Below are 18,876 nucleotides of genomic sequence, written 5' to 3'. Positions count from 1 at the left end.
ATGTAAACACAGACATTTTGAAGCTTCTCAAGTATAAAATATCCTACTTACCAGGAAATTGAATTCTTGATTGTCAGCGCCAAGATATATCTCGATCAGCTTGTGTAAATCAGCTAACGTTGAACCTTTAACAACCTTCAGTGTAGTGATAATAATCCCAGGATTTTCCTTTGATAAATCTTCCCATTTCACGTGCACGTCCAGATCAACGCCTATGCTTTCAAATGTAGGGTTGAAGTTCTCCTTTGAATCGTTAACTTTCTCGCTAGAGAGATTATGTAATTTTCTTATAGGTGAATCCTCTCCGATTTCTTTAACTGGAGGTGATTTCGATTCAGTTGTTATACACTGCTGAGAGAGTTCTCTAGAATTTCCACAAAGTTTGAATATATTTTGAATTAGTTCTTTTCTTGAAGGGACAATATCACTAGAAAGATCATCGGAACGATCTTCTACTATAGTTGCATGCAATAAATCGGGATGGAGCATGGCGGAATGTATTGTCTTTTCCTCAATAACCTCTTTTTGCACCTCCTCGACAGGGGGGTTCTCTTTATCCCCTTCACTGTCGTTACCTTCTTCTTCCTCCTCGAACACGGTGCTCAAGAACGATTTGTTGGTGAAATGTTGCAACAAATCGATAGAAGGATCTTCAACTTCTCTTGTATCGCTTATGCTAGGATAGCCCAAAAACGCCTGAACTGTGTTACTTTCTGCTTTATCGACGGCCGCATCCTGCTTTCCACAGTTCATATCAATAGATCTATCCAAATCCATAGATTTCACCATTCCTGCATCTTCAGAGTAAATCTCCAGTAGCCTTTTCCCAAAGCTGTTCTCCTCCATTTCTGTTGATCTATTGACAACCCTTGAACGCCAAAGCTCGGCCTCGATCTCCTCCAAGCGCCTTTTAAGCATTTCAAACTCTTGTTGCTGTTGGAAGATTCTATCTTCCATCTTCCTCCTTTCCGTCTCTACGAATTCATTTGCCATTTTCTGACACCGCTGTATCTTCTTTTCAAATTCATGTTTCAACATCTGAGTTCGCTCGTTTACTTTAACAATGACATCCTCCTCCGTTGTCTCCACTCCTCCTTGTACTGCTAATTCAAGTTTAGACCTTAACGTAAGAATTTCTTCTTCTTTCTTCATAAGCTTTCTCTTAGCTTCGTTACACTCTTTCTCTTTGAGCTTATTCTCCATCTGAAGCTTGTGGATAAACTGATCCATTGCCGCAATCCTTGACCCCAAAATAACCGCTGAGGAAGAATCTTCTGCACCTTTCTCCTTCAACGGCGTATGAGGGCCACAGACAATGCATTTTGCTTTTCCACCGTACTCTAGAGTAGAGATGGTTTTGTGGAGCTCTTTAGGATCTGGACTGGCACACAGTATCATGAGAATTTTGGACTTGTCATCCTCAAAAGAATCCTACACGAAATAGTTGAATCAACTTCTTACAACGACTAGTACAACTCCCAAACTGTTTGTGGCTATGTCGCTTGGTTCCTTACAAAATGATGCTGGTGCGCGTAAGATCCTCCAAAAATTACTGATTTTTGGACGATTCAATACGGAGGTAGCAACATTTTTGGAGGATCCAAGCAACATAGATATGTTATATACACAAGATGTAGTACCTGTAAGAGCATAGTTAACTTGCTGTCTCGGAATGGCACGTGGGAATCACCGTTAGCAATGGACTCAACCACCCTTTTAAGTGCACTGTTTCCCTGATTGATCTTTGCAGTCTGCGTAATTTGATTGTCGGATTAGTATCAAATGCATCAAGAGCTAAAATCATACATTTCAAATTACTGTTCATAGGAAATCTGGAAACAAACTTTAAAGAAGCGAGGTAAGTAAAAAACGTGGAACTTTACCTGCATTTTTGCTTCCATGCCAGTTTGACCAGCTTGTTCTATATTCTCGGAACCAGCCATATCGACAAGCATTAGTCGCCCTCCTACTGTTGGAACATCAATAATCATCTGCAACAACATTTAGCTTCCTTCGTAAAAGATGAAGACATATCCTTGCTGGAAACAGAAAACAAATGAAACTCTTTCCATTTAGACATCGTTAAACATATATTCAGGATTGATACCATGCAGTGGCTCCGAGAGCTCCGCTCATTGCACAAAGTGCTTTTCACTATTCTTCTCTTCTCCACTTTCTGAATCTCCTTTGATATCTTTGTAGCCTCAGTACCAGAAATAAAAGTTGCATTCTTTGCCTTTTTACCGATAACTTCAAGTCTCACCTGCAAAAGTAAAAACACAGGGCAAGCATTATACAGAGAAATACAAAGTAGTACAAGTCATACTAGCTTTCGTCTGTCTAACTTTAGCATATCCTTATATTCTGGCTTGTGCAGCTATGTTAGGCATACAGATCAATAATGGCAAGATCAATGGCGCTATGGCGAAAATATGTACCAAGGAATTAGGCAAAGTACTATAAATCATTGGCAGTTCAATTATTACGTGAAGTACTATAAATCATTAGAATTCAGTACTTAATGATAACACCGTCGATTGAAAGTCGAGTATAGAAATGTAAGGTCAAAATGCAAAAGTCAATTTATCTGAGGAGATATATAAGATATACACTGACCACGTTTCCCCGTTTAAGCTCAGGTCATGTCTAAACATGCACAACATGGATAAATTACCAAGTAGTCCTCATCAATTGGGAGAAACTAGAGCATTTTCTTAAATGCGTTCAATACAATAAGAACAATATCAGTGCCTCGATCCAAACAAGTTGGGTTTCAGCCAAATGAATCCTGACTAACCATGTTTCCCCGTTTAAGCTCAACTACTGTCTAAACCTGCTCAATTTTGGATAAATATAATGTGAGAAAATGGGAAATCTATAGATAATTTTGTGTGATTAAACTATAGAATTTTCTTAAACGTGCTCAATATTACTACTACAACTACAACAGCTAAATCCCAAACAAGTTGAATGTGATATAGTCGCAGACCAGGTTTGCGCATTTAAGCTCAACTAATGTCTAAACGTGCTAATTTTGGATAACCATAATTTGATAAAACAGGCAATACTTCTCTCTTTTTCTTCCATAGATAATTTAATGTGTTTTATAGAGAAACTAGAGCATTTTCTTAAACGTGCTCAATACTACAACCATAAAACCTCAATCGCAAACAAGTGAAGTGTGCCATATGAACCATCACTGACCATTTTTCTCTGTTTAGGTTCAACTCATGTCTAAAGTGCTCAGTACAACCACAACAACACCTCAATCCCAAACAAGTGGAGTATGCTATATGAATCATGACTTACCATGTTTCCTCGTTTAAGTTCAACTCATGCCTAAACGTGCTAGATATGTTAGAGAACTAGAAAATGACTTCCTAGACAAACGAAAAATATGCATATTAAAATTAACTAGTAAATATCAGCTCATCACTCAGAAAAAAAGAACAAATTTTTACCTTAGAAGCACTCCCCTTAGACAATCCAAAACCGAATCCTCCACCATTATTTGTCGACAACAGATCATATAATTCCTCATTATATATCTCCAAAACAGTAACTTGCACGAACGTGCCAACGCTAATTTTCTCATTATTCTCATCATTTTCTTCAATTCCATCACCCAATATATCTCTTAAAGACCTATACACTATCCCAGGCTGCTTAGGATTCCCAAACATGTTATAACTTTTGCCCGCACCCGTTGGTCCATACATCATAACAGTACATTTATCTCCCAATTTCACTCCATTAATCCTCGACTGCACGAACTTCTTGTAAAACACATCAATATCTTCTTCTTCAGATAATGACACACCATCAAGACTAAAATCTCTATACCCTCCATCAGTTCTCAATCTTAACGTCTCTCGATCAGGATTCACCTGTAACAAAGATGACAAAACCTTCTCTTTCTTATCCGGGTAATCGCGAATTCTGCCTATCACTTCAATAGGATGCTCTGCTACTACTGCTACTGGAGCTACACAAGGTTTTGCTGAAGTGAAATTTAGTCTGTTTTTTGCTTGTGGTGTTCTTGAATTGGGTACCTGAGCTAGATTTGATTTTGAAAATGGTGTTGGAGTTCTCTGATTTTTCAGTGTCGGCGCCATTTGAGACCAAAACTACTTGAATTTAAGAAACCCCACAATTCAAGATTCAATTTTTTTTGGTTCTTGTAAACCAAAAAAGGGCAGCCCGGTGCAGCAAAGCTCCTGCTATGCGCAAAACTGCTTGAATTCAAGAAACCCCACAATTCAAGATTCAATTTTTTTTTGGTTCTAAACCAACAATGAAAAAATTCAAGAAACCTCCAAATCAAGATTCAACTTTTTTTTTCATTTGGTGGCCAAAAATGCTTGAATTCAAGAACCCCACGATTCAAGATTCAATTTTTTTGCTTTTGGAAATCAAAAATGCTCAAAATCAAGAACCCCACAATTCAAGATTCAATTTTCTTGCTTTGGGAAATAAAAAATGCTCAAAATCAAGAACCCCACACTTCAAGATTCAATTTTTTTTCTTTTGGAGATAAAAAATGCTCAAATTCAAGAACCCCACAGCTCAAGACTCAATTTTTTTTGCTTTTGGTGACCAAAAATGCTTAAATTGAAGAGCCCCACAATTCAAGATTCATTTTTTTTTGTTCTGAGCTAAGAAAATGGAAAGTGAGAGATTGATTGTATTATTTTTAAGGATGTTTTTGAAGTTCAATGAAAGTTTGAAGTGTTTAACGTTAGATTGGTAACGGCTAGTCACTAGTGTAGTACCAGCTTGTGATGTTAGTAGCTGGAAAGCGCCCAAAGTGGGCCAACACAGAGAGATAAACAACTAGTACTCCGAACTAGACACTCAATTTTAATATATTTTTCTTAATTCTTTTAGCTGACATGGCATATGACAGTTCTTCAAGCGTTTCAGGTGTTTAACTTAACGCAAGGTGCCACATGAACATAAAAGGATGACAAAAATACGCTAAAATTGAGTTAAGGGGTTATAGAAATTCCGTGAAGTTGTAGTGTATCGAAGCAATTTTGACTCAGTTCAAGGTACTGAATGCTTATCTCTTGAACTATTTTAGCATATTTTTGTCAATCTTTTTAATTGACATGACATATGGCAGTCCTTCACGCGTGTCAGGTGTTTAACTTCACGCAAGGTGCTACATCAGCATAAAAGAATGACAAAAATACGCTAAAATTAAATTCAGGGGCAATCGGACTCCCGTGAAGTTGGAGTATGTCGTAACAAATTTTACTGTAGTTCAAGGGGTACTGGATGCTTATTGTAACAACCCTTCAGGTTATTTTTCATATTTATGCCGTTTGAGCTTCTCCATAGCTGCCCTAAGTCATTTATGACTTTCTGGGATCGACTGTTCGGTTACCGGACAATTCATTTAATTTTTAGAGTCAATTCCCTGTTTTGAAGTTTTTGTTTGTTTCAAATAACCATCAGACGACAACTTTAGTGAAACAATCTCGGATACAAATTTCGACTGTGCCAGTAGATCCGAAATATTGATGTTAGTCTAGGTAGATCTTTGGTTCGGGTTTCAATGCACCCGAGCTCATTTCGACCTATTAGTCGAAAAGTTATAAAATCAGAATTAAATGTCTGGGCCCCACTTTTTGCCGAAACGGCCTTGTATGGAATTTTTGATGATTCCAATGGATTTGATTTGTGGTTTACACTCAAATTTCACTCTTGGATCATATATTTTGGGTTCCGGATGAGTTTCGAGGGTCAAAAATAAGCTTTTGACTTTGCTGTCACAGGTTACCACATCTCTTCGCTGAAGGGGTCTATAAATAGACCCGAAGGTGGTGAGTTTGGGGATTCTTCATTCACCTTTGAGAGCTAGGGAGCTTGATAAACATCTTTTATCATGATTATCATTTGGATTAAGGTAAAATTTCATCACTTTATTGGTGAATTTCTTAGTTCTTGACCCAAAACCTCAATTTAGCTCAGGGCTTGATTTAACCCTAAATTTGGTTTGTTTTCACCCATTAATTGAGGGTTATGATTCCTTGGTGATGTATGAGCATTGGGTTGACCTCGGAAATGCGATTTCCGTACGTAGGATTCACTTGGGGTTTTTGATGTCGCTTTTGAACCCGAAGCACAATAGTACAATATGGGTATCGTTAGACTCGTATTGGTGAGTAGATTATATTTTTGATAGTGTGATGACATTTTGGGGATTGTGAAGTGAAGACGAGCATGTGGTGCTTGAAGTGTGATTTTGCAGTTTAGCCTTGAGGTAGGCTCCTGTCCACTTTCCTTCATAGATGATGTATGATATGTATTGCGTGTGGATATGAATGTTAGGATTGATTATGAGTAATATATCTTAGCCTTGATTATTGATGTTTTGAGAAATTAGATGATGGTCTTGGACCCGTAAGATAGTATGTTTATAACCTTGTGGACTCCTATTGGCTTCTCCCTAGTTTAGATTGAATTGTAGCATGGATTTGATACATTGCTAGATTATGGATGTGGTTTCACTGTTGGAAGCATGATTAGTATATTTGATCTTATTGGTCTAGTGTGGTATTCTTGAAATTGTAACTTGGATGGAATTGACTTAAGTGCCCTTATTTCTAGTTGAAGTTCCAATCTTAGGCTTGTATGTGGCTTTACTTGACATCTAGAAGTTGAACTAGCCTAGTTTGGGGCATAGTGTACCTAATTAAGGAAATTGGTGTTTAGAAGTAGGATTGTCCAGCCCACTTAGGCCAAGATTTGTGTTAGCCCTTGTGGGCTTAGTTGTGGATAGTAGGCGTAGTTGAGACTAATAAGCCTTATTTATGAGATTTACTTGGTGAATTGATAAATTGTAATGATGTTCCTCAGATTGTGACTTATGAGTTATAGCTATGTTGTTTCTTATAGAAATGATGTGATAAAATGGGCCCATAGAGATGCTATTTCCACTTAGACTTGATACTTGGCCCATAGAGATGTTATTTTCTCTTAGACTTGATATTTGGACTATAGAGATGTTATTTCCTCTTAATTATGATATTTGGTCCATAGAGATGCATTATCCTCTTAGTTATGATATTTGGTCCATAGAGATGATTTTCCTCTTAGTTAGGATTATTGAGCTTAAAGAGATGATTTTCCTCTTAGCCCTGATGTATAACCTATAGATATGAGATGTCTAATAGAGGTGATATGCTTGTTGATATTATGCTTCCTAGATGTGAGATGCCTCCTATATGTGAGATGATTATAGATATGCTGCGGCTTATAAATATGATTATAGAGATGAGTTTCGAATATGTATATGGGCCGAAGGCCGTGATGATGATATTGTGATTATTCCGGACATATTATTAGGCTGAGGGTCGATAGATGATATCGATTGGACATCCGGAAGTGCTTATCCTTGTTGAGGATGCGGCTACAGTTCATGAATATATATCTGTGTGCGTATATACATCTCTCTGATATGGGACGGAGGAAGGTGTGGTATGACGCTTATGATTTCACTAACTGAATACTGGTGATGACATGCATAGATTCGACACATTCATGATTATTATATTGGTTATTGATGTGATTCTAGCTGAATGCGATCTTATGACTGTTCTTCCTAATTATGGTATAAGCTACGTGGTAACTAGTTGTCTATTAGGTGACTATAGTACTTGATGCTTAGAATTCTAAATACATTAGTTAATGAGCCTTTCTTAGTAATATGGTAACTAACGACTATGGTTGATATGTGGCTATGAAGTTGGGTTTATCGATGGTAGTGATATGTGGCTATTGATAACAAGTTATAATGCCGATTAGTTGTTAAGTGAGGATAATGTGGTCAACATTTCTAGGTGTTAAGGGATGCTAGTGATAATGATGCCTGGTTAATAATGATGCCTAGTTACTGATGTTGACTAGCTAATAACGAGGACTAGTTAATAATGAGGATTAGTTGGTAAACAATATTAGATATTGACTAGATGTTTAGTTGATAAATGATGAATAATGAATAGATGACAATTATGGTTTAATGGTGAACCTTGACTAGATGTTAGGTTTGGCTAATTATTGATTAATGGTTAGTTGTTATTCCATGATTAATGATTATGTGAAGAATCGGCTAGATTGATAACTAGAGATCATGTGATAACTAGTAAACTAGCAGTATAATAATGAGTCTTGGCTAGTTAATAGTGAGCAGATAGAATATAATGGATAAGATAGTTATCTTTGCGATATTATGATTACGGTTATGAGTATATCGGCTTGCGTCTGTACACCTATTATATGCCTATATCTATGTGTTGATAGTCGCGATGATATATTGATACCCGGCAAGGCCGGATGATATTGTGATGACATATTGATACCCGGCAAGACCGGAGGATATTGTGATGACTTATTGATATCCGGCAAGATCGGAGGATGTTATGATGATATTGATACCCAGTTTGAGTCCAGAGAATACTATTGAGATGATATTGATACCCGATAAGACCGAAGGATATTGTGATGACATATTAATACCCGACAAGACCGGAGGATATTATGATGATATTGATACCTGGTTCGAGTCCGGAGAATACTATTGAGATGATATTGATACCCGGCAAGGTCGGAGGATATTATGATGATATTGATACCCAGTTTGAGTCCGGATGATACTATTATGATGATACGTTGATACCTGGCAAGGTCGGAGGTTTATTACAATGATGATGGTCATGATGATGACGGTTATGATGAGTTATGATATTGATTGTGTACCTTGCATTCATTCCTGCATGTGCATCGCCTATCACCAGTATACACCTATGTCTATCAGCCGGTATAAGACGGTTGCATATACATGGGTGAAGAATATGTCTTGTGTTGTTGTGTGTTGATTGAACCTTTCGAGTCTGGGGCGGTGGGGGTACGCATAGGCTCATCTAGGTATTTGGTTGTCTGGAGTAGTCGATTATTAACGTTGTTATTGATATTGTTATTATCGTTGTTATGATCATTATTGTGGCTAGCTATGACAGATTGGTCATTGATCCGGCATCGGGATTTGAGGTATGTCTTTGTCCTCTTCTATCTTATGACTGCATTATTATGCATGAGTATTTCATGTCTATCCATGTGGATTAGAATGTCTGAGTATGATAGTATTTAAATTATGATAGTATTATAATGAGGTATTAAAATGAGAACATGATGATCTAGGTTATGTTTGAGATGACCTCCTGTTTATATGTATTTCATATATATATATATATATATATATATAGCTATATGAAGCCATTATCGGATATCCCTTCCTTCGTTGTTCATATTGTATAGTTGTTCCTTTGCCTTGTATATTACAATATATCTTTCTTTCGCTCTTTATTTGTATATTGACCTGGGATATACAGTATAGCATTGGCATCTATTGAATGTAACTGGAATAGGATAGGTCACCTTGATACTTCCTTAGTCTTATTATGTTAGACTCTTGGACATGAATAAGATAGTTGTCCCTTGTTGTTCTCATTGAATTATTACATGATTTATGGACTCTTGGTTGTAGTTCCATTCTGTTTATATGTTGTATATATCTACTTTATCTTTGGAGCTCAGTTGGCAGTTGCCTACTGAGTACTACTCGCTTGGTACTCATACTACACCTCTGCAGCCTGTAGATCATAGTACGAGTTATCGCCGTTGATGTGTGCATTGTGCGGAGTATCCCTAATTCGGAGACTTAGAGTGAGCTCCTGACGTTTGGAGTATTACTTATCCCTCTCTTATGTATTAGACTAGCCTCTAAGTTGTATTCAGAGGTAAGTTGAATCAGTGTATTTCTCCTTGATATATCACTTTTGTACTTTTATTATGTTTAGAAGCTCTTGTACTAATACCACCAGGTTTTGGGATTCGTCCATGTATTAATCTTTATTTCATATATTCCGCATTATTTTTCTTATGTTATTGAGTAGTCTGTTACTAGCCATTCCGGACTACAGGTTGGCTTGCCTACTGGTGGGTTATGGTAGGCGCCATCATGACCTAAAAAGTTGGGTTGTGACACTTATCTCTCGAATTCTCATGCCAAACACCACTTTGGAGTTGTATTCCAAATTAAGTGGGGGGAAAAAGGGATAGCCCGGTGATACGGGACAAATGGCCATCTTATCTTTTGATGACATCTTTAGAGGCCAACACATAGAGGCTCAAGACTTGGTCACCTCGAGGATACGAGAACATGTATGAAAGACCCGTTTTGAGCATGCCATTAAACAAACCCGTGTGTAGAAGATTGCGTGGGAGCTTACATTTGATGCCAATTCAAGACTACAAGTTTTGAAGTGTGACCCCATGATTGTGGAGCATTAAAGAAGCACCCTTCATTAAGGGTATTTTGGGGTTTGCACATATTAAAGAAACAACCCACGACCTCCCCTTTCACTAAGGGTATTGTGGTCATTTTTGTTATGTAATAAGCTAGCCTCTATATAGTCTTCTATTAAGTCATTTGCTCTTTAGTTTATGAAAGATGAAAAATTGAAACACTTGAAATCCTCTCTCTTGAGAGTAGACCACCTTAGTATAGTCTTAGTTAGGACTTGGAAAAGTCATCCTTAGTATAGGGCTTGGAAAAGCCAATATTGTTCTTTGGTTGGAAACGGTGGATCTTGAGGTGAGCCGATTACCTTGGTGGTCACCGTAAGAGTGTGGTTTTGATTATTACATTCATTAGGGGTTAATGTTGAAATATACTTGGTTCTTAATCTTGTAATAATCTTGGTCTCACTATCTATCCTTTTATTATTTTGCAAATCCGTGTGTTTTTGTGTTTGTCATCTTGTATCTCTTTGTGTTGCTTGTTCTTCTCGCGTTTTGTGAACTGTTTTGGCATCTTGGTGGACTGATTTGTATCACCCGGTGCACTAAAACTCTTGCTATGCACAGGGTCCGGGGAAGGGCTCCACCAAAAAGGTGTAGTGTATGCAACCTTACCTTGCATTTTTGTTGGGATTTGGGCGCCCGAGACCACGTAGTCCTCACTCTCTTTATTGATCATTAGGTGATACCTCTGGGAGCTTTGATATATATACTCTTAGCGAGACAAGTGAGGTTTACACAAGTGGTTATGCAACTTTAGTATGCAGGCAAACTTAAGATATTTCATCACATAGTTCCATGAAGATAACTTAGTACAAATTTCTCAAGTAGTACTCCTTTACAAACCTTTTTATAGTCTAGAAGGCTTTAACTTTACAATCCTTCAAATTAAAAAATCAACTTTAGAAAATTTTAGTTCAAGTAGTACAATTTTTATGGTCTAGAAGGCTTTACTTTACATCCTTCAAATAAAAATAAACTTTAATAGCATATATACTTTCGAAAAAATTTAGTTCTTGATTTTTTTTCTGTACAAGTGAAACCTTTTGTTTTTGTCTTTTAGGCTATATTGCTCGGACTCATCGAACATACCCCTTGAGTGTATGTTGGATCTTTTGAAATCTTTGCGGTTTTTAAGGATCTGACACTGGTGCGGCGTTTCTTAACTCCTCCTCTTTGCTAAGTGGAATGTTTTCTTCAAGAAATGATTGGAAATTTTATCATTTCTATGACAAAGTACCCTCAAGATTGTATTAGCATCTGATCTATTCCATTTTCCTGTTGTTGGTGGCATAGGCAATTTCTGTCCATTGCCTATAACTCCAATGCCACTAGCTTCACATGCCATAGTGCTAAAATCTTCAATCAATTGTTGTGTTGATTGTCCCATTAATGTCACTATAGCTTCAACTGTTGCTGCTTCTTTTTCGACGACGTCTTCTAGTATCAAACCTTCACCACAAGTACAAAATACCCTCTTCAAACTCTGAGTATCTTCCTCTATCATATGATGATCCATTATGGTGAAGTGCCTTCGTGATCCTCCGGCAAGTAAAACCATGAGGTATGCTTCGAAAGAAGCTCTCATGACTTCTTTCAGCGCTATCGGTTGAGCCCGGTCAGTGAGGATAGCACATAAAAGAGTTAAGTTTTGCTTGAGTATCCTAAGCGCTGGCCGGATGCGTGCATTCTCTACATCACCTACGTATAGGCTTGAGTAGAATACTGAGTTGGAGTCGAAGAACATAAGGCGATAAGCAGCGACTTCTGATATGTGTTGAATGGCTGTTTGGATGGAGAAGCGTGTTTGATCGAAGAAGGAACAGCAAGCTAGCTGTCTGTTCTTGTTGTAACGGCTTCCTGGTGAAGCGATGACTCGAGTTGAGAGAGATAGCGTTTTGTCGAGGGAATTGAGGTGTTGAAGGAGGTAATACAAGGTGTTAAGCCTTACATAAAGTCGTTGAGTTCCTCGGCTTGTTGAAGGGCGCGGATTGTTATCTTCGTCTGTCAAATGCTGGTTCGGATCATTTGATCCGACAGTACGAGCAGCTTTCTTCCATAGTTTCATAAATTTTGTGTCTTGGCCACATCTTGTTAAAGGAGGAAGTGTAGGCATGTAATTCTGTTTTGCACCTGCAAAAATGAGTTTTCGTTATGAATTCGCGCATCAGAATGCTCGAGCAAATAAGGTCTGCTGAATTCGTTAGTTCTTACCACATGATGCAACAAAGATAACATATTCTTTGAATAAGTTCTCTATGCCATCTGCGATATCAGTGACCAAATTCTCGGTGATGATTGTAGGAATTTCGAAGAAATTTTCCACTGCTTCCTTGGAATGTCTCACTAGATCAATTGCTGATTGCGCATATGGCTCGCTTTTGGATTTCGGATTCCATGTCTGCATTACAAATATTTTACATTAGTTAACTCGAAGGGGAGGCTTAGAGTAACGGTAAAATTGTTTCCATGTGACACGTGTTCGAGCTGTGGAATCTGTCAGGTTGTAGGCTGCCTACATTACACCACCTTTGGATGCGGCCCTTCAACCGACCCTGTGTGAACGGGGATGCTTCATGCAACGCGCTTCCCTTCTTTCGTAATTACTTTTAGTATGACTACGGAAGTAAATCCCTATTACAAATTGTAAGAGTAACAAAATGCAAGTTGCTCGGACTCTCCAAAAATGTTGCCGCACCCGTGTCTGATCCTCCAAAATTGCACTACTTTTGAAAGATCCAGCACGCACCTAATGACATTTTTGAAGAGTCCGAGCAACATAGACAAAATGGACTTACTTCGGAGTCTTTTGATCTTACGAGAACCTCTTTCCCTTTCTTCAAACTATCGTGGATCCATTTCCGCAAGAGGTTAATTTTGATTGAGTCAACTTCATAAGGAATCATCTCCCTCACCATCATTTTGCCACCATCCTCGCTATCGACAGAATCCTCCACCACCATTTGGACTAAAACCTTCTCGAGTTTCCCAGCCCTCTGCAACACTAACGCTGTCTCACTCGTGAGAAAGGTCGTACCTGCTAGGTATTGCCTTAACAAAGTTCCGTAACAAGTATGTAATGTCACTGCCGCAACACCAGCTGCAATCTGATGATATTTCTTCAAGACAGGAGTGAAAATTTCCTTCTCCTTAGTAGCCAATTCTTCTGTTGCATTAGCTAACTTAATGAGTGACTCGATCATGTCTTCATTTTCAAAACTCACGATGTTTATACTCCGTTCTTCCAACAACTAGAAACAAGAAAGCGTGATGTTATTGTTAATACAGAAAATGTATCCATCGAAAAGGTTTAAACAAGAAGGGCTGAAAGTACAAACCTTACTGAATGCAGACCTTAACGATGAACCGATGAAATGATTCACTCTATTCCCCTTCGAATCATCTTTAACATCCCCTTTCTCAGCAGCAGAAGATACATATCCCGGAACATCTTCATCTAATATTTTCGAGGCAGAGAACATAAGAGGAATAATATTTTCCATTAGGACAACATTTTCCGCGTGAAAACTGGCATGATAATTCAGTAATCGCTTCTCACACCATCGTTTCATTGAGGTTAAAACATTCTTCAGCATCTTTAGATAAATACGATCCCTATCTACTTTCTTAGCATCATTTGCAACATCGGTTAACATAGTCAACGTTGCACCAAGAAGATCAGGTTCGACTTGGTTAGTCACAACATATTGCTCGAAAAGCACCCATGTAAAGCACAAGTTATGAATTGATCTAGTAATACCCAATGTAGACCATGTCTTTTTCATCAATTCAAGAAGCTCATCGACCTCATTGAGGACTAACGTGTCATCTTTGAGATCAAATATCGAGCCTAAGAGGGCGGTGTATATATGGATGTTGAGAGGATATCCATCAGCCCAACGACAGGTATCGCTAGGTGCATCTTCAACACTTCTCCAAGCTAACGCGGCTACTGCATTGCTGAGCGATTTCATGGTCTCGGAGTTCTTGCTGGTGTCGATTGTTTTGGTCTCACAGAGTTGAATGATCTCTAGTAATCGCGATGCAGATGCATTATCCTTTCCTACCGGGATTGAAGGGTGAATGAGAAGGCCTATTTCAAGTATACGAAGCTGGCGCTTTTGCCATAGATGATACTCTTGAGCATCGTTGAATTCGGATGGTTTAAGATGGCGTAATAGCTCCAATGGTAGGATTATTGTCTCTGCTCTCCTCCCTATCTGCACGAAAAAGTTCAACCACATTAGTTTGAGGTACTAATGTAATGCTTATGTAACCTATGTTGCTCGGACTCTTCAAGAATGTCGACTGGTGCGTGTCGGACGATCCTCCAAAATAGTGTAATTTTGAAGGATCCGACATGGGCGCGGCAACATTTTTGGAGAGTCCGAGCAACTTAGTATGTAACCACATTCATGATGCAAACATAAGAAACGGACGCCCAATGCACTAAAGCTCCCGCTATGCACGGATCCCGAGGCAAAAGGGAGGATCACAAGGGTCTACTGTACGGCATAACAGAGTTTTTTCCAAAACATTAATGTAATGCTTGTGTAATCACATTCATAATGCAAACATAAGAAACAGCCGCCTAGTGCACTAAAGCTCTCGCTATACGCGGGTCGATCACAAGGGTCTACTGTACGGCGTAACAGAGTTTTTTTTCAAAACATTAATGTAATGCTTGTGTAAACACATGCATGATGCAAACATACGACATGCCCACCCGGTGCACTAAAGCTCTCGCTATACGCAGGTCTGAGGGCAAAGGACGGATCACAAGGGTCTACTGTATGCATAACATAACATAGTTTTATCTAAAACATTACGAGTCAGACAAAAATTATAAGTCATTTAAGAAAGAATCATATATATTGTCAGTTTCATTTTATGTGTCTTAGTTTGATTGTGCGCGAATGGAACAAGGAGAAAACTTTGGAATCTTTTAACGTCGTACAAATCTTTTCATTTTCCAAGTCGGTCCGATCTACTTGTTTGTAGAGCTATTTACTCGATCGCAAACATTTTTGAATCGTATGATTTTAACTCTTAAACATGTGGTGTTACCAGGAAAATATACAAAATCTAGGGTCAAAGTAGTAAAATATGAAAATTTATGGTTTGTTCGGAAAAAAAAAAATAGAGAAAGAAAACAATTTCTTTTGATAAAACAAAACAAAAAATTATAAAAAGAACATGTTCACAAAAAAAAATCATTTCAATTTTTTAATCCTATTTAAAAAGAATATTTTTTTTTCTTTTTTTGCCAACTCTTTTTTAGTATATTTGACATATATTTAGTTTCAGACCGAAAGATTCATATGTATTCATAACTTTCTTAAATTTCATGTCGAGTCAAAGACAAACAAATCGAACGAAACGGAGGTAGTAGTTTTGAAGGAAAAAATTATGCACGGTCAATGTACAAAAGATTCTATGATATTAGGTAAACTTGACTTGATATTATAGGTTATTCGATTTTTTTCTTTCTCAAGTTTTACGTAAAAAAAATTGGATAATTGCAATAACACGTCAAGTTTACCTGATATTATCGAATATTTAAATAACATGCATGCAAAAACATAATTTACGTACTTGGCCTACGAGAGTTCTCATAAGTGTTTTTCTTAGCCTATTATCACTTTGCTCTGACACTCTCATCTGCAACCTCATTATCTCGGCTGACGTCAGCGGCCTCCGTATCTTCGCCTGCTGAATAGTCGAGCCCGAGGGTGTCCTGGGGCTCGCAACTGCGGCGGGCGAAGACGGACCATTAACGCCACCAGCAGACGTCCTCCGAGATGGTGACTTCTTCAGCATTTTCAACCCTAACGCCGTTTTCACCCTGCTCGTTATCGCCATTCCTACCCCTTTCGGTTTCGGTGATCCCGGGCCCGACCCGAGGCCCGGCCCGGACGTACCCGACTCGGGTCCCAGCCCGTTTCCGTCTCCCAACGATGATCCATCCGAGGCTGCTAATGCAGCTGTCCTACCACCAAACCCCGGCGATGACCGACACGCCGTGAAGAATATCTCATACGCTGATTCTCGAAAATCGTCACGATCGAGTCCTTCGAGGTTTCCGAATGGCCATACGAGGTCGACCACGATGATCGGGTCGTCATCCGAATGGGGTGCATTTGGGCCGGGCTTCTGAGCTGGTTGAGTTTTTATATGTTGAGGAGGGTGAAATTGGGGCTGCATTTTTGCATGCATGCAACGCGACAGGAAATGAGATCTCTTGGTCCACTTACAAACGAACAGAAGAAAATGTCCTTTTCACAGATCTTTTACATATAAAAACGAAAGATCCGATATTAAAAAGGCATAAAACCGAAAATTGAATTTGTAAAGGACTAGAAAATCATTTCCCCCGTCAAATATCAGGAGGAAGAGGGAAGCAGATGAGCATTATATTTATGAAAAAGGAAGAAAAAAAATATCAGAAAGAGATTTGATTATTGAAACAAATTAAGAGATAGAACCTCAATAGAAAATAAAAAAAGAATGGTTAAAGCAATTTGTGTTTGTTATTTTTTGGTGAAAAAAATTATCAAGAATTAATTAAGACCATTGGTAAGTAGCAAAAAATACTTATTTGTCGGTTTATCATGCAATTTTTTATTCTAGCATGCAAGGGGGGTGGAGCTAGCTAGGTAGGACCAAGCGAGTTTATCTGAATCTTCTTTACAAAAAAATAAGGTTGCTAATATATGGTGAACTTTTTTTTATGTATATATCTATTGTATAGATGTTAAACCTTCTTTGATCTTTTTGTGTATTTACTTTTTATATTTTGGACTCCGCTAGTAAAAAATATTGATTGGTTATTGATTTGCTACCCTAACGATTCGATTTAATCGATAAGAGAATGTTCCTCTAAATGTGTCCCTTCTATCTTATTTTGGTTAATTTGTACGTTCATATATGCATTATCTTTAACTCTTGTAGAAACAATACAATTAGTTTGAGAGAAGGAGAACTTGGCAACAAAATTTGGAACGAAAACTAAGAAATTAGAAAATAGTAGCAATAGTCTGGCGACACCATACATAACGGAAACTTTAGTGCATGCACCAGATTGCACTTTAGTTAAAAAAAAAAAATTGGTTATCTTCCCAATCGTAGTTCCTTGCTCTATCGATTAACCACCCAAATGGCATCGAATGTCATTTCTATACACAATCACCCGTTAAGTATGTGTCACCAAAGGTCAATCAAGATCCATCCAAATGATCACTCGTTAATAATGTCACTCATATATATGGAATATAATTCGTTAAACTAACTTATTCAGACGAGACTTATTCAGAGCTAACGTAGAGAGATTCTGGGAGATTTCATCGTATGATGGTAGGCGCGTGGCCGATATATCCTTTGAAGTTCAAGGTTCGTAGAACCTTACACCGTAAGAATTCTCGTAGCACTGAATGCCTATCCTCTGCATAGCAATCCAACTGTAGAGGCCAGTTATTTGAAGAGCTAGTTTTCATGTAATTGGTGATAGACTCAACTTTAGGAGAAATATCAACTTTGTGCTTGCCTAGATATATGACAAGTCGACGTGGCCCATCATTTGATGAGAGTGAACAGTCCTCTCGTCTTAAATCTACGATTTTGAGAAAACGTTTTCGTTCACAATTTGAGACACAAAATTTTTCCATACCTTGAACAAAGCGGCAAGCCTTGAATTTCTTCGTAGTGGCCGGAACTTCCTCTTCCTCTTCTTGCACCTCTACCAGGCCCTTAAGTGTCAGTTCTCTCAGATATCGCTCCGTCATGTCCATCATTCTCTCCCCTCTAGCACTTTGTCCTGTTAATAATAAGCCTTCAATCATCCACAAATGGGACAACTTCTCAGGATCTATCTCTTCATCTTCCAGGAAATGACCCAAATACATAAAGCATGGTTGCAAGTAATCTGGTAACTCGTTATAAACTCGACAATAGAATTCAGATAGACACGCTTATTGGGGATGATTTTCAAGCAGCATCCTCTCCCCCTCTCCTCCCTTCCTATAGACTGCAAGTACAATGCAAGATCCTTGATGAGCAGTGGTGAGCCATCACAATATCTCACCTTTTACGTTATCATTTCGTGCTCTGCAAAAAATTAATTACAATCAGTTAGATATTAGACAGTAGAGTCGAATAGTTTGTTGGATCGCTAGACCAGAATGTACTTCCTTTTCTGAGATGCGACTCGTCGACACACAATTACATCACATTTGTTTGTGTCGACTGAATTTGAGTTAATGCTGAATGAATTAATAACAGATTTTACTTTTTCAGATAATTATTGTTGAACATGAGAATTCAGATTAAGAAAGAATTATATATATACACTAGGTTTCGGACACGTGTGTTGCATGTATATCTCATGAAATAAATAAATTAGTGTAAGTGCTCGATGAGTTGCCCGGAATCTGAAGGAGAAAATACAACTCAAGTTGATTTCCCACTCACCAGCTCCGCCACTAGTAGTGCCTCACTGAAATGCCCATAGCTTTA

The 18,876-nt window shown here is 38.2% G+C and overlaps 2 protein-coding genes across 2 annotated transcripts in view; both read right to left on the bottom strand.

Annotated features, from left to right (window-relative positions):
* The window catches only part of LOC107868446 (kinesin-like protein KIN-10A), a gene marked incomplete in the record, with an annotated part of 19,730 nt that extends 14,971 nt beyond the window's left edge, over positions 1-4,759 (bottom strand). Inside the window, 5 exon segments of the mRNA XM_047410511.1 lie at positions 52-1,431; positions 1,641-1,751; positions 1,884-1,991; positions 2,108-2,263; positions 3,462-4,759. Coding sequence (XP_047266467.1) covers positions 52-1,431; positions 1,641-1,751; positions 1,884-1,991; positions 2,108-2,263; positions 3,462-4,115 — 2,409 coding nt within the window.
* A 6,415-nt stretch (positions 4,760-11,174) lies between these two features.
* Positions 11,175-16,856, bottom strand: LOC107868447 (protein unc-13 homolog). Its single transcript, XM_016715138.2, has 5 exons — positions 15,961-16,856; positions 13,704-14,585; positions 13,164-13,616; positions 12,580-12,766; positions 11,175-12,498 (listed from the first exon to the last, which is right to left on the bottom strand). The coding sequence occupies exons 1-5, from the start codon at positions 16,579-16,581 to the stop codon at positions 11,528-11,530; spliced, it is 3,114 nt and encodes a 1,037-aa protein (XP_016570624.2). The 5' UTR covers positions 16,582-16,856; the 3' UTR covers positions 11,175-11,527.
* Between the last annotated feature and the right edge of the window lie 2,020 nt (positions 16,857-18,876).

This window comes from Capsicum annuum, chromosome 4 (assembly GCF_002878395.1).
Source record: "Capsicum annuum cultivar UCD-10X-F1 chromosome 4, UCD10Xv1.1, whole genome shotgun sequence".
Classification (NCBI taxonomy): Eukaryota; Viridiplantae; Streptophyta; class Magnoliopsida; order Solanales; family Solanaceae; genus Capsicum; species Capsicum annuum.
The sequence above is the reverse complement of the archived record's forward strand: the minus strand, read 5'-3'. Positions and strand labels throughout refer to the sequence as shown.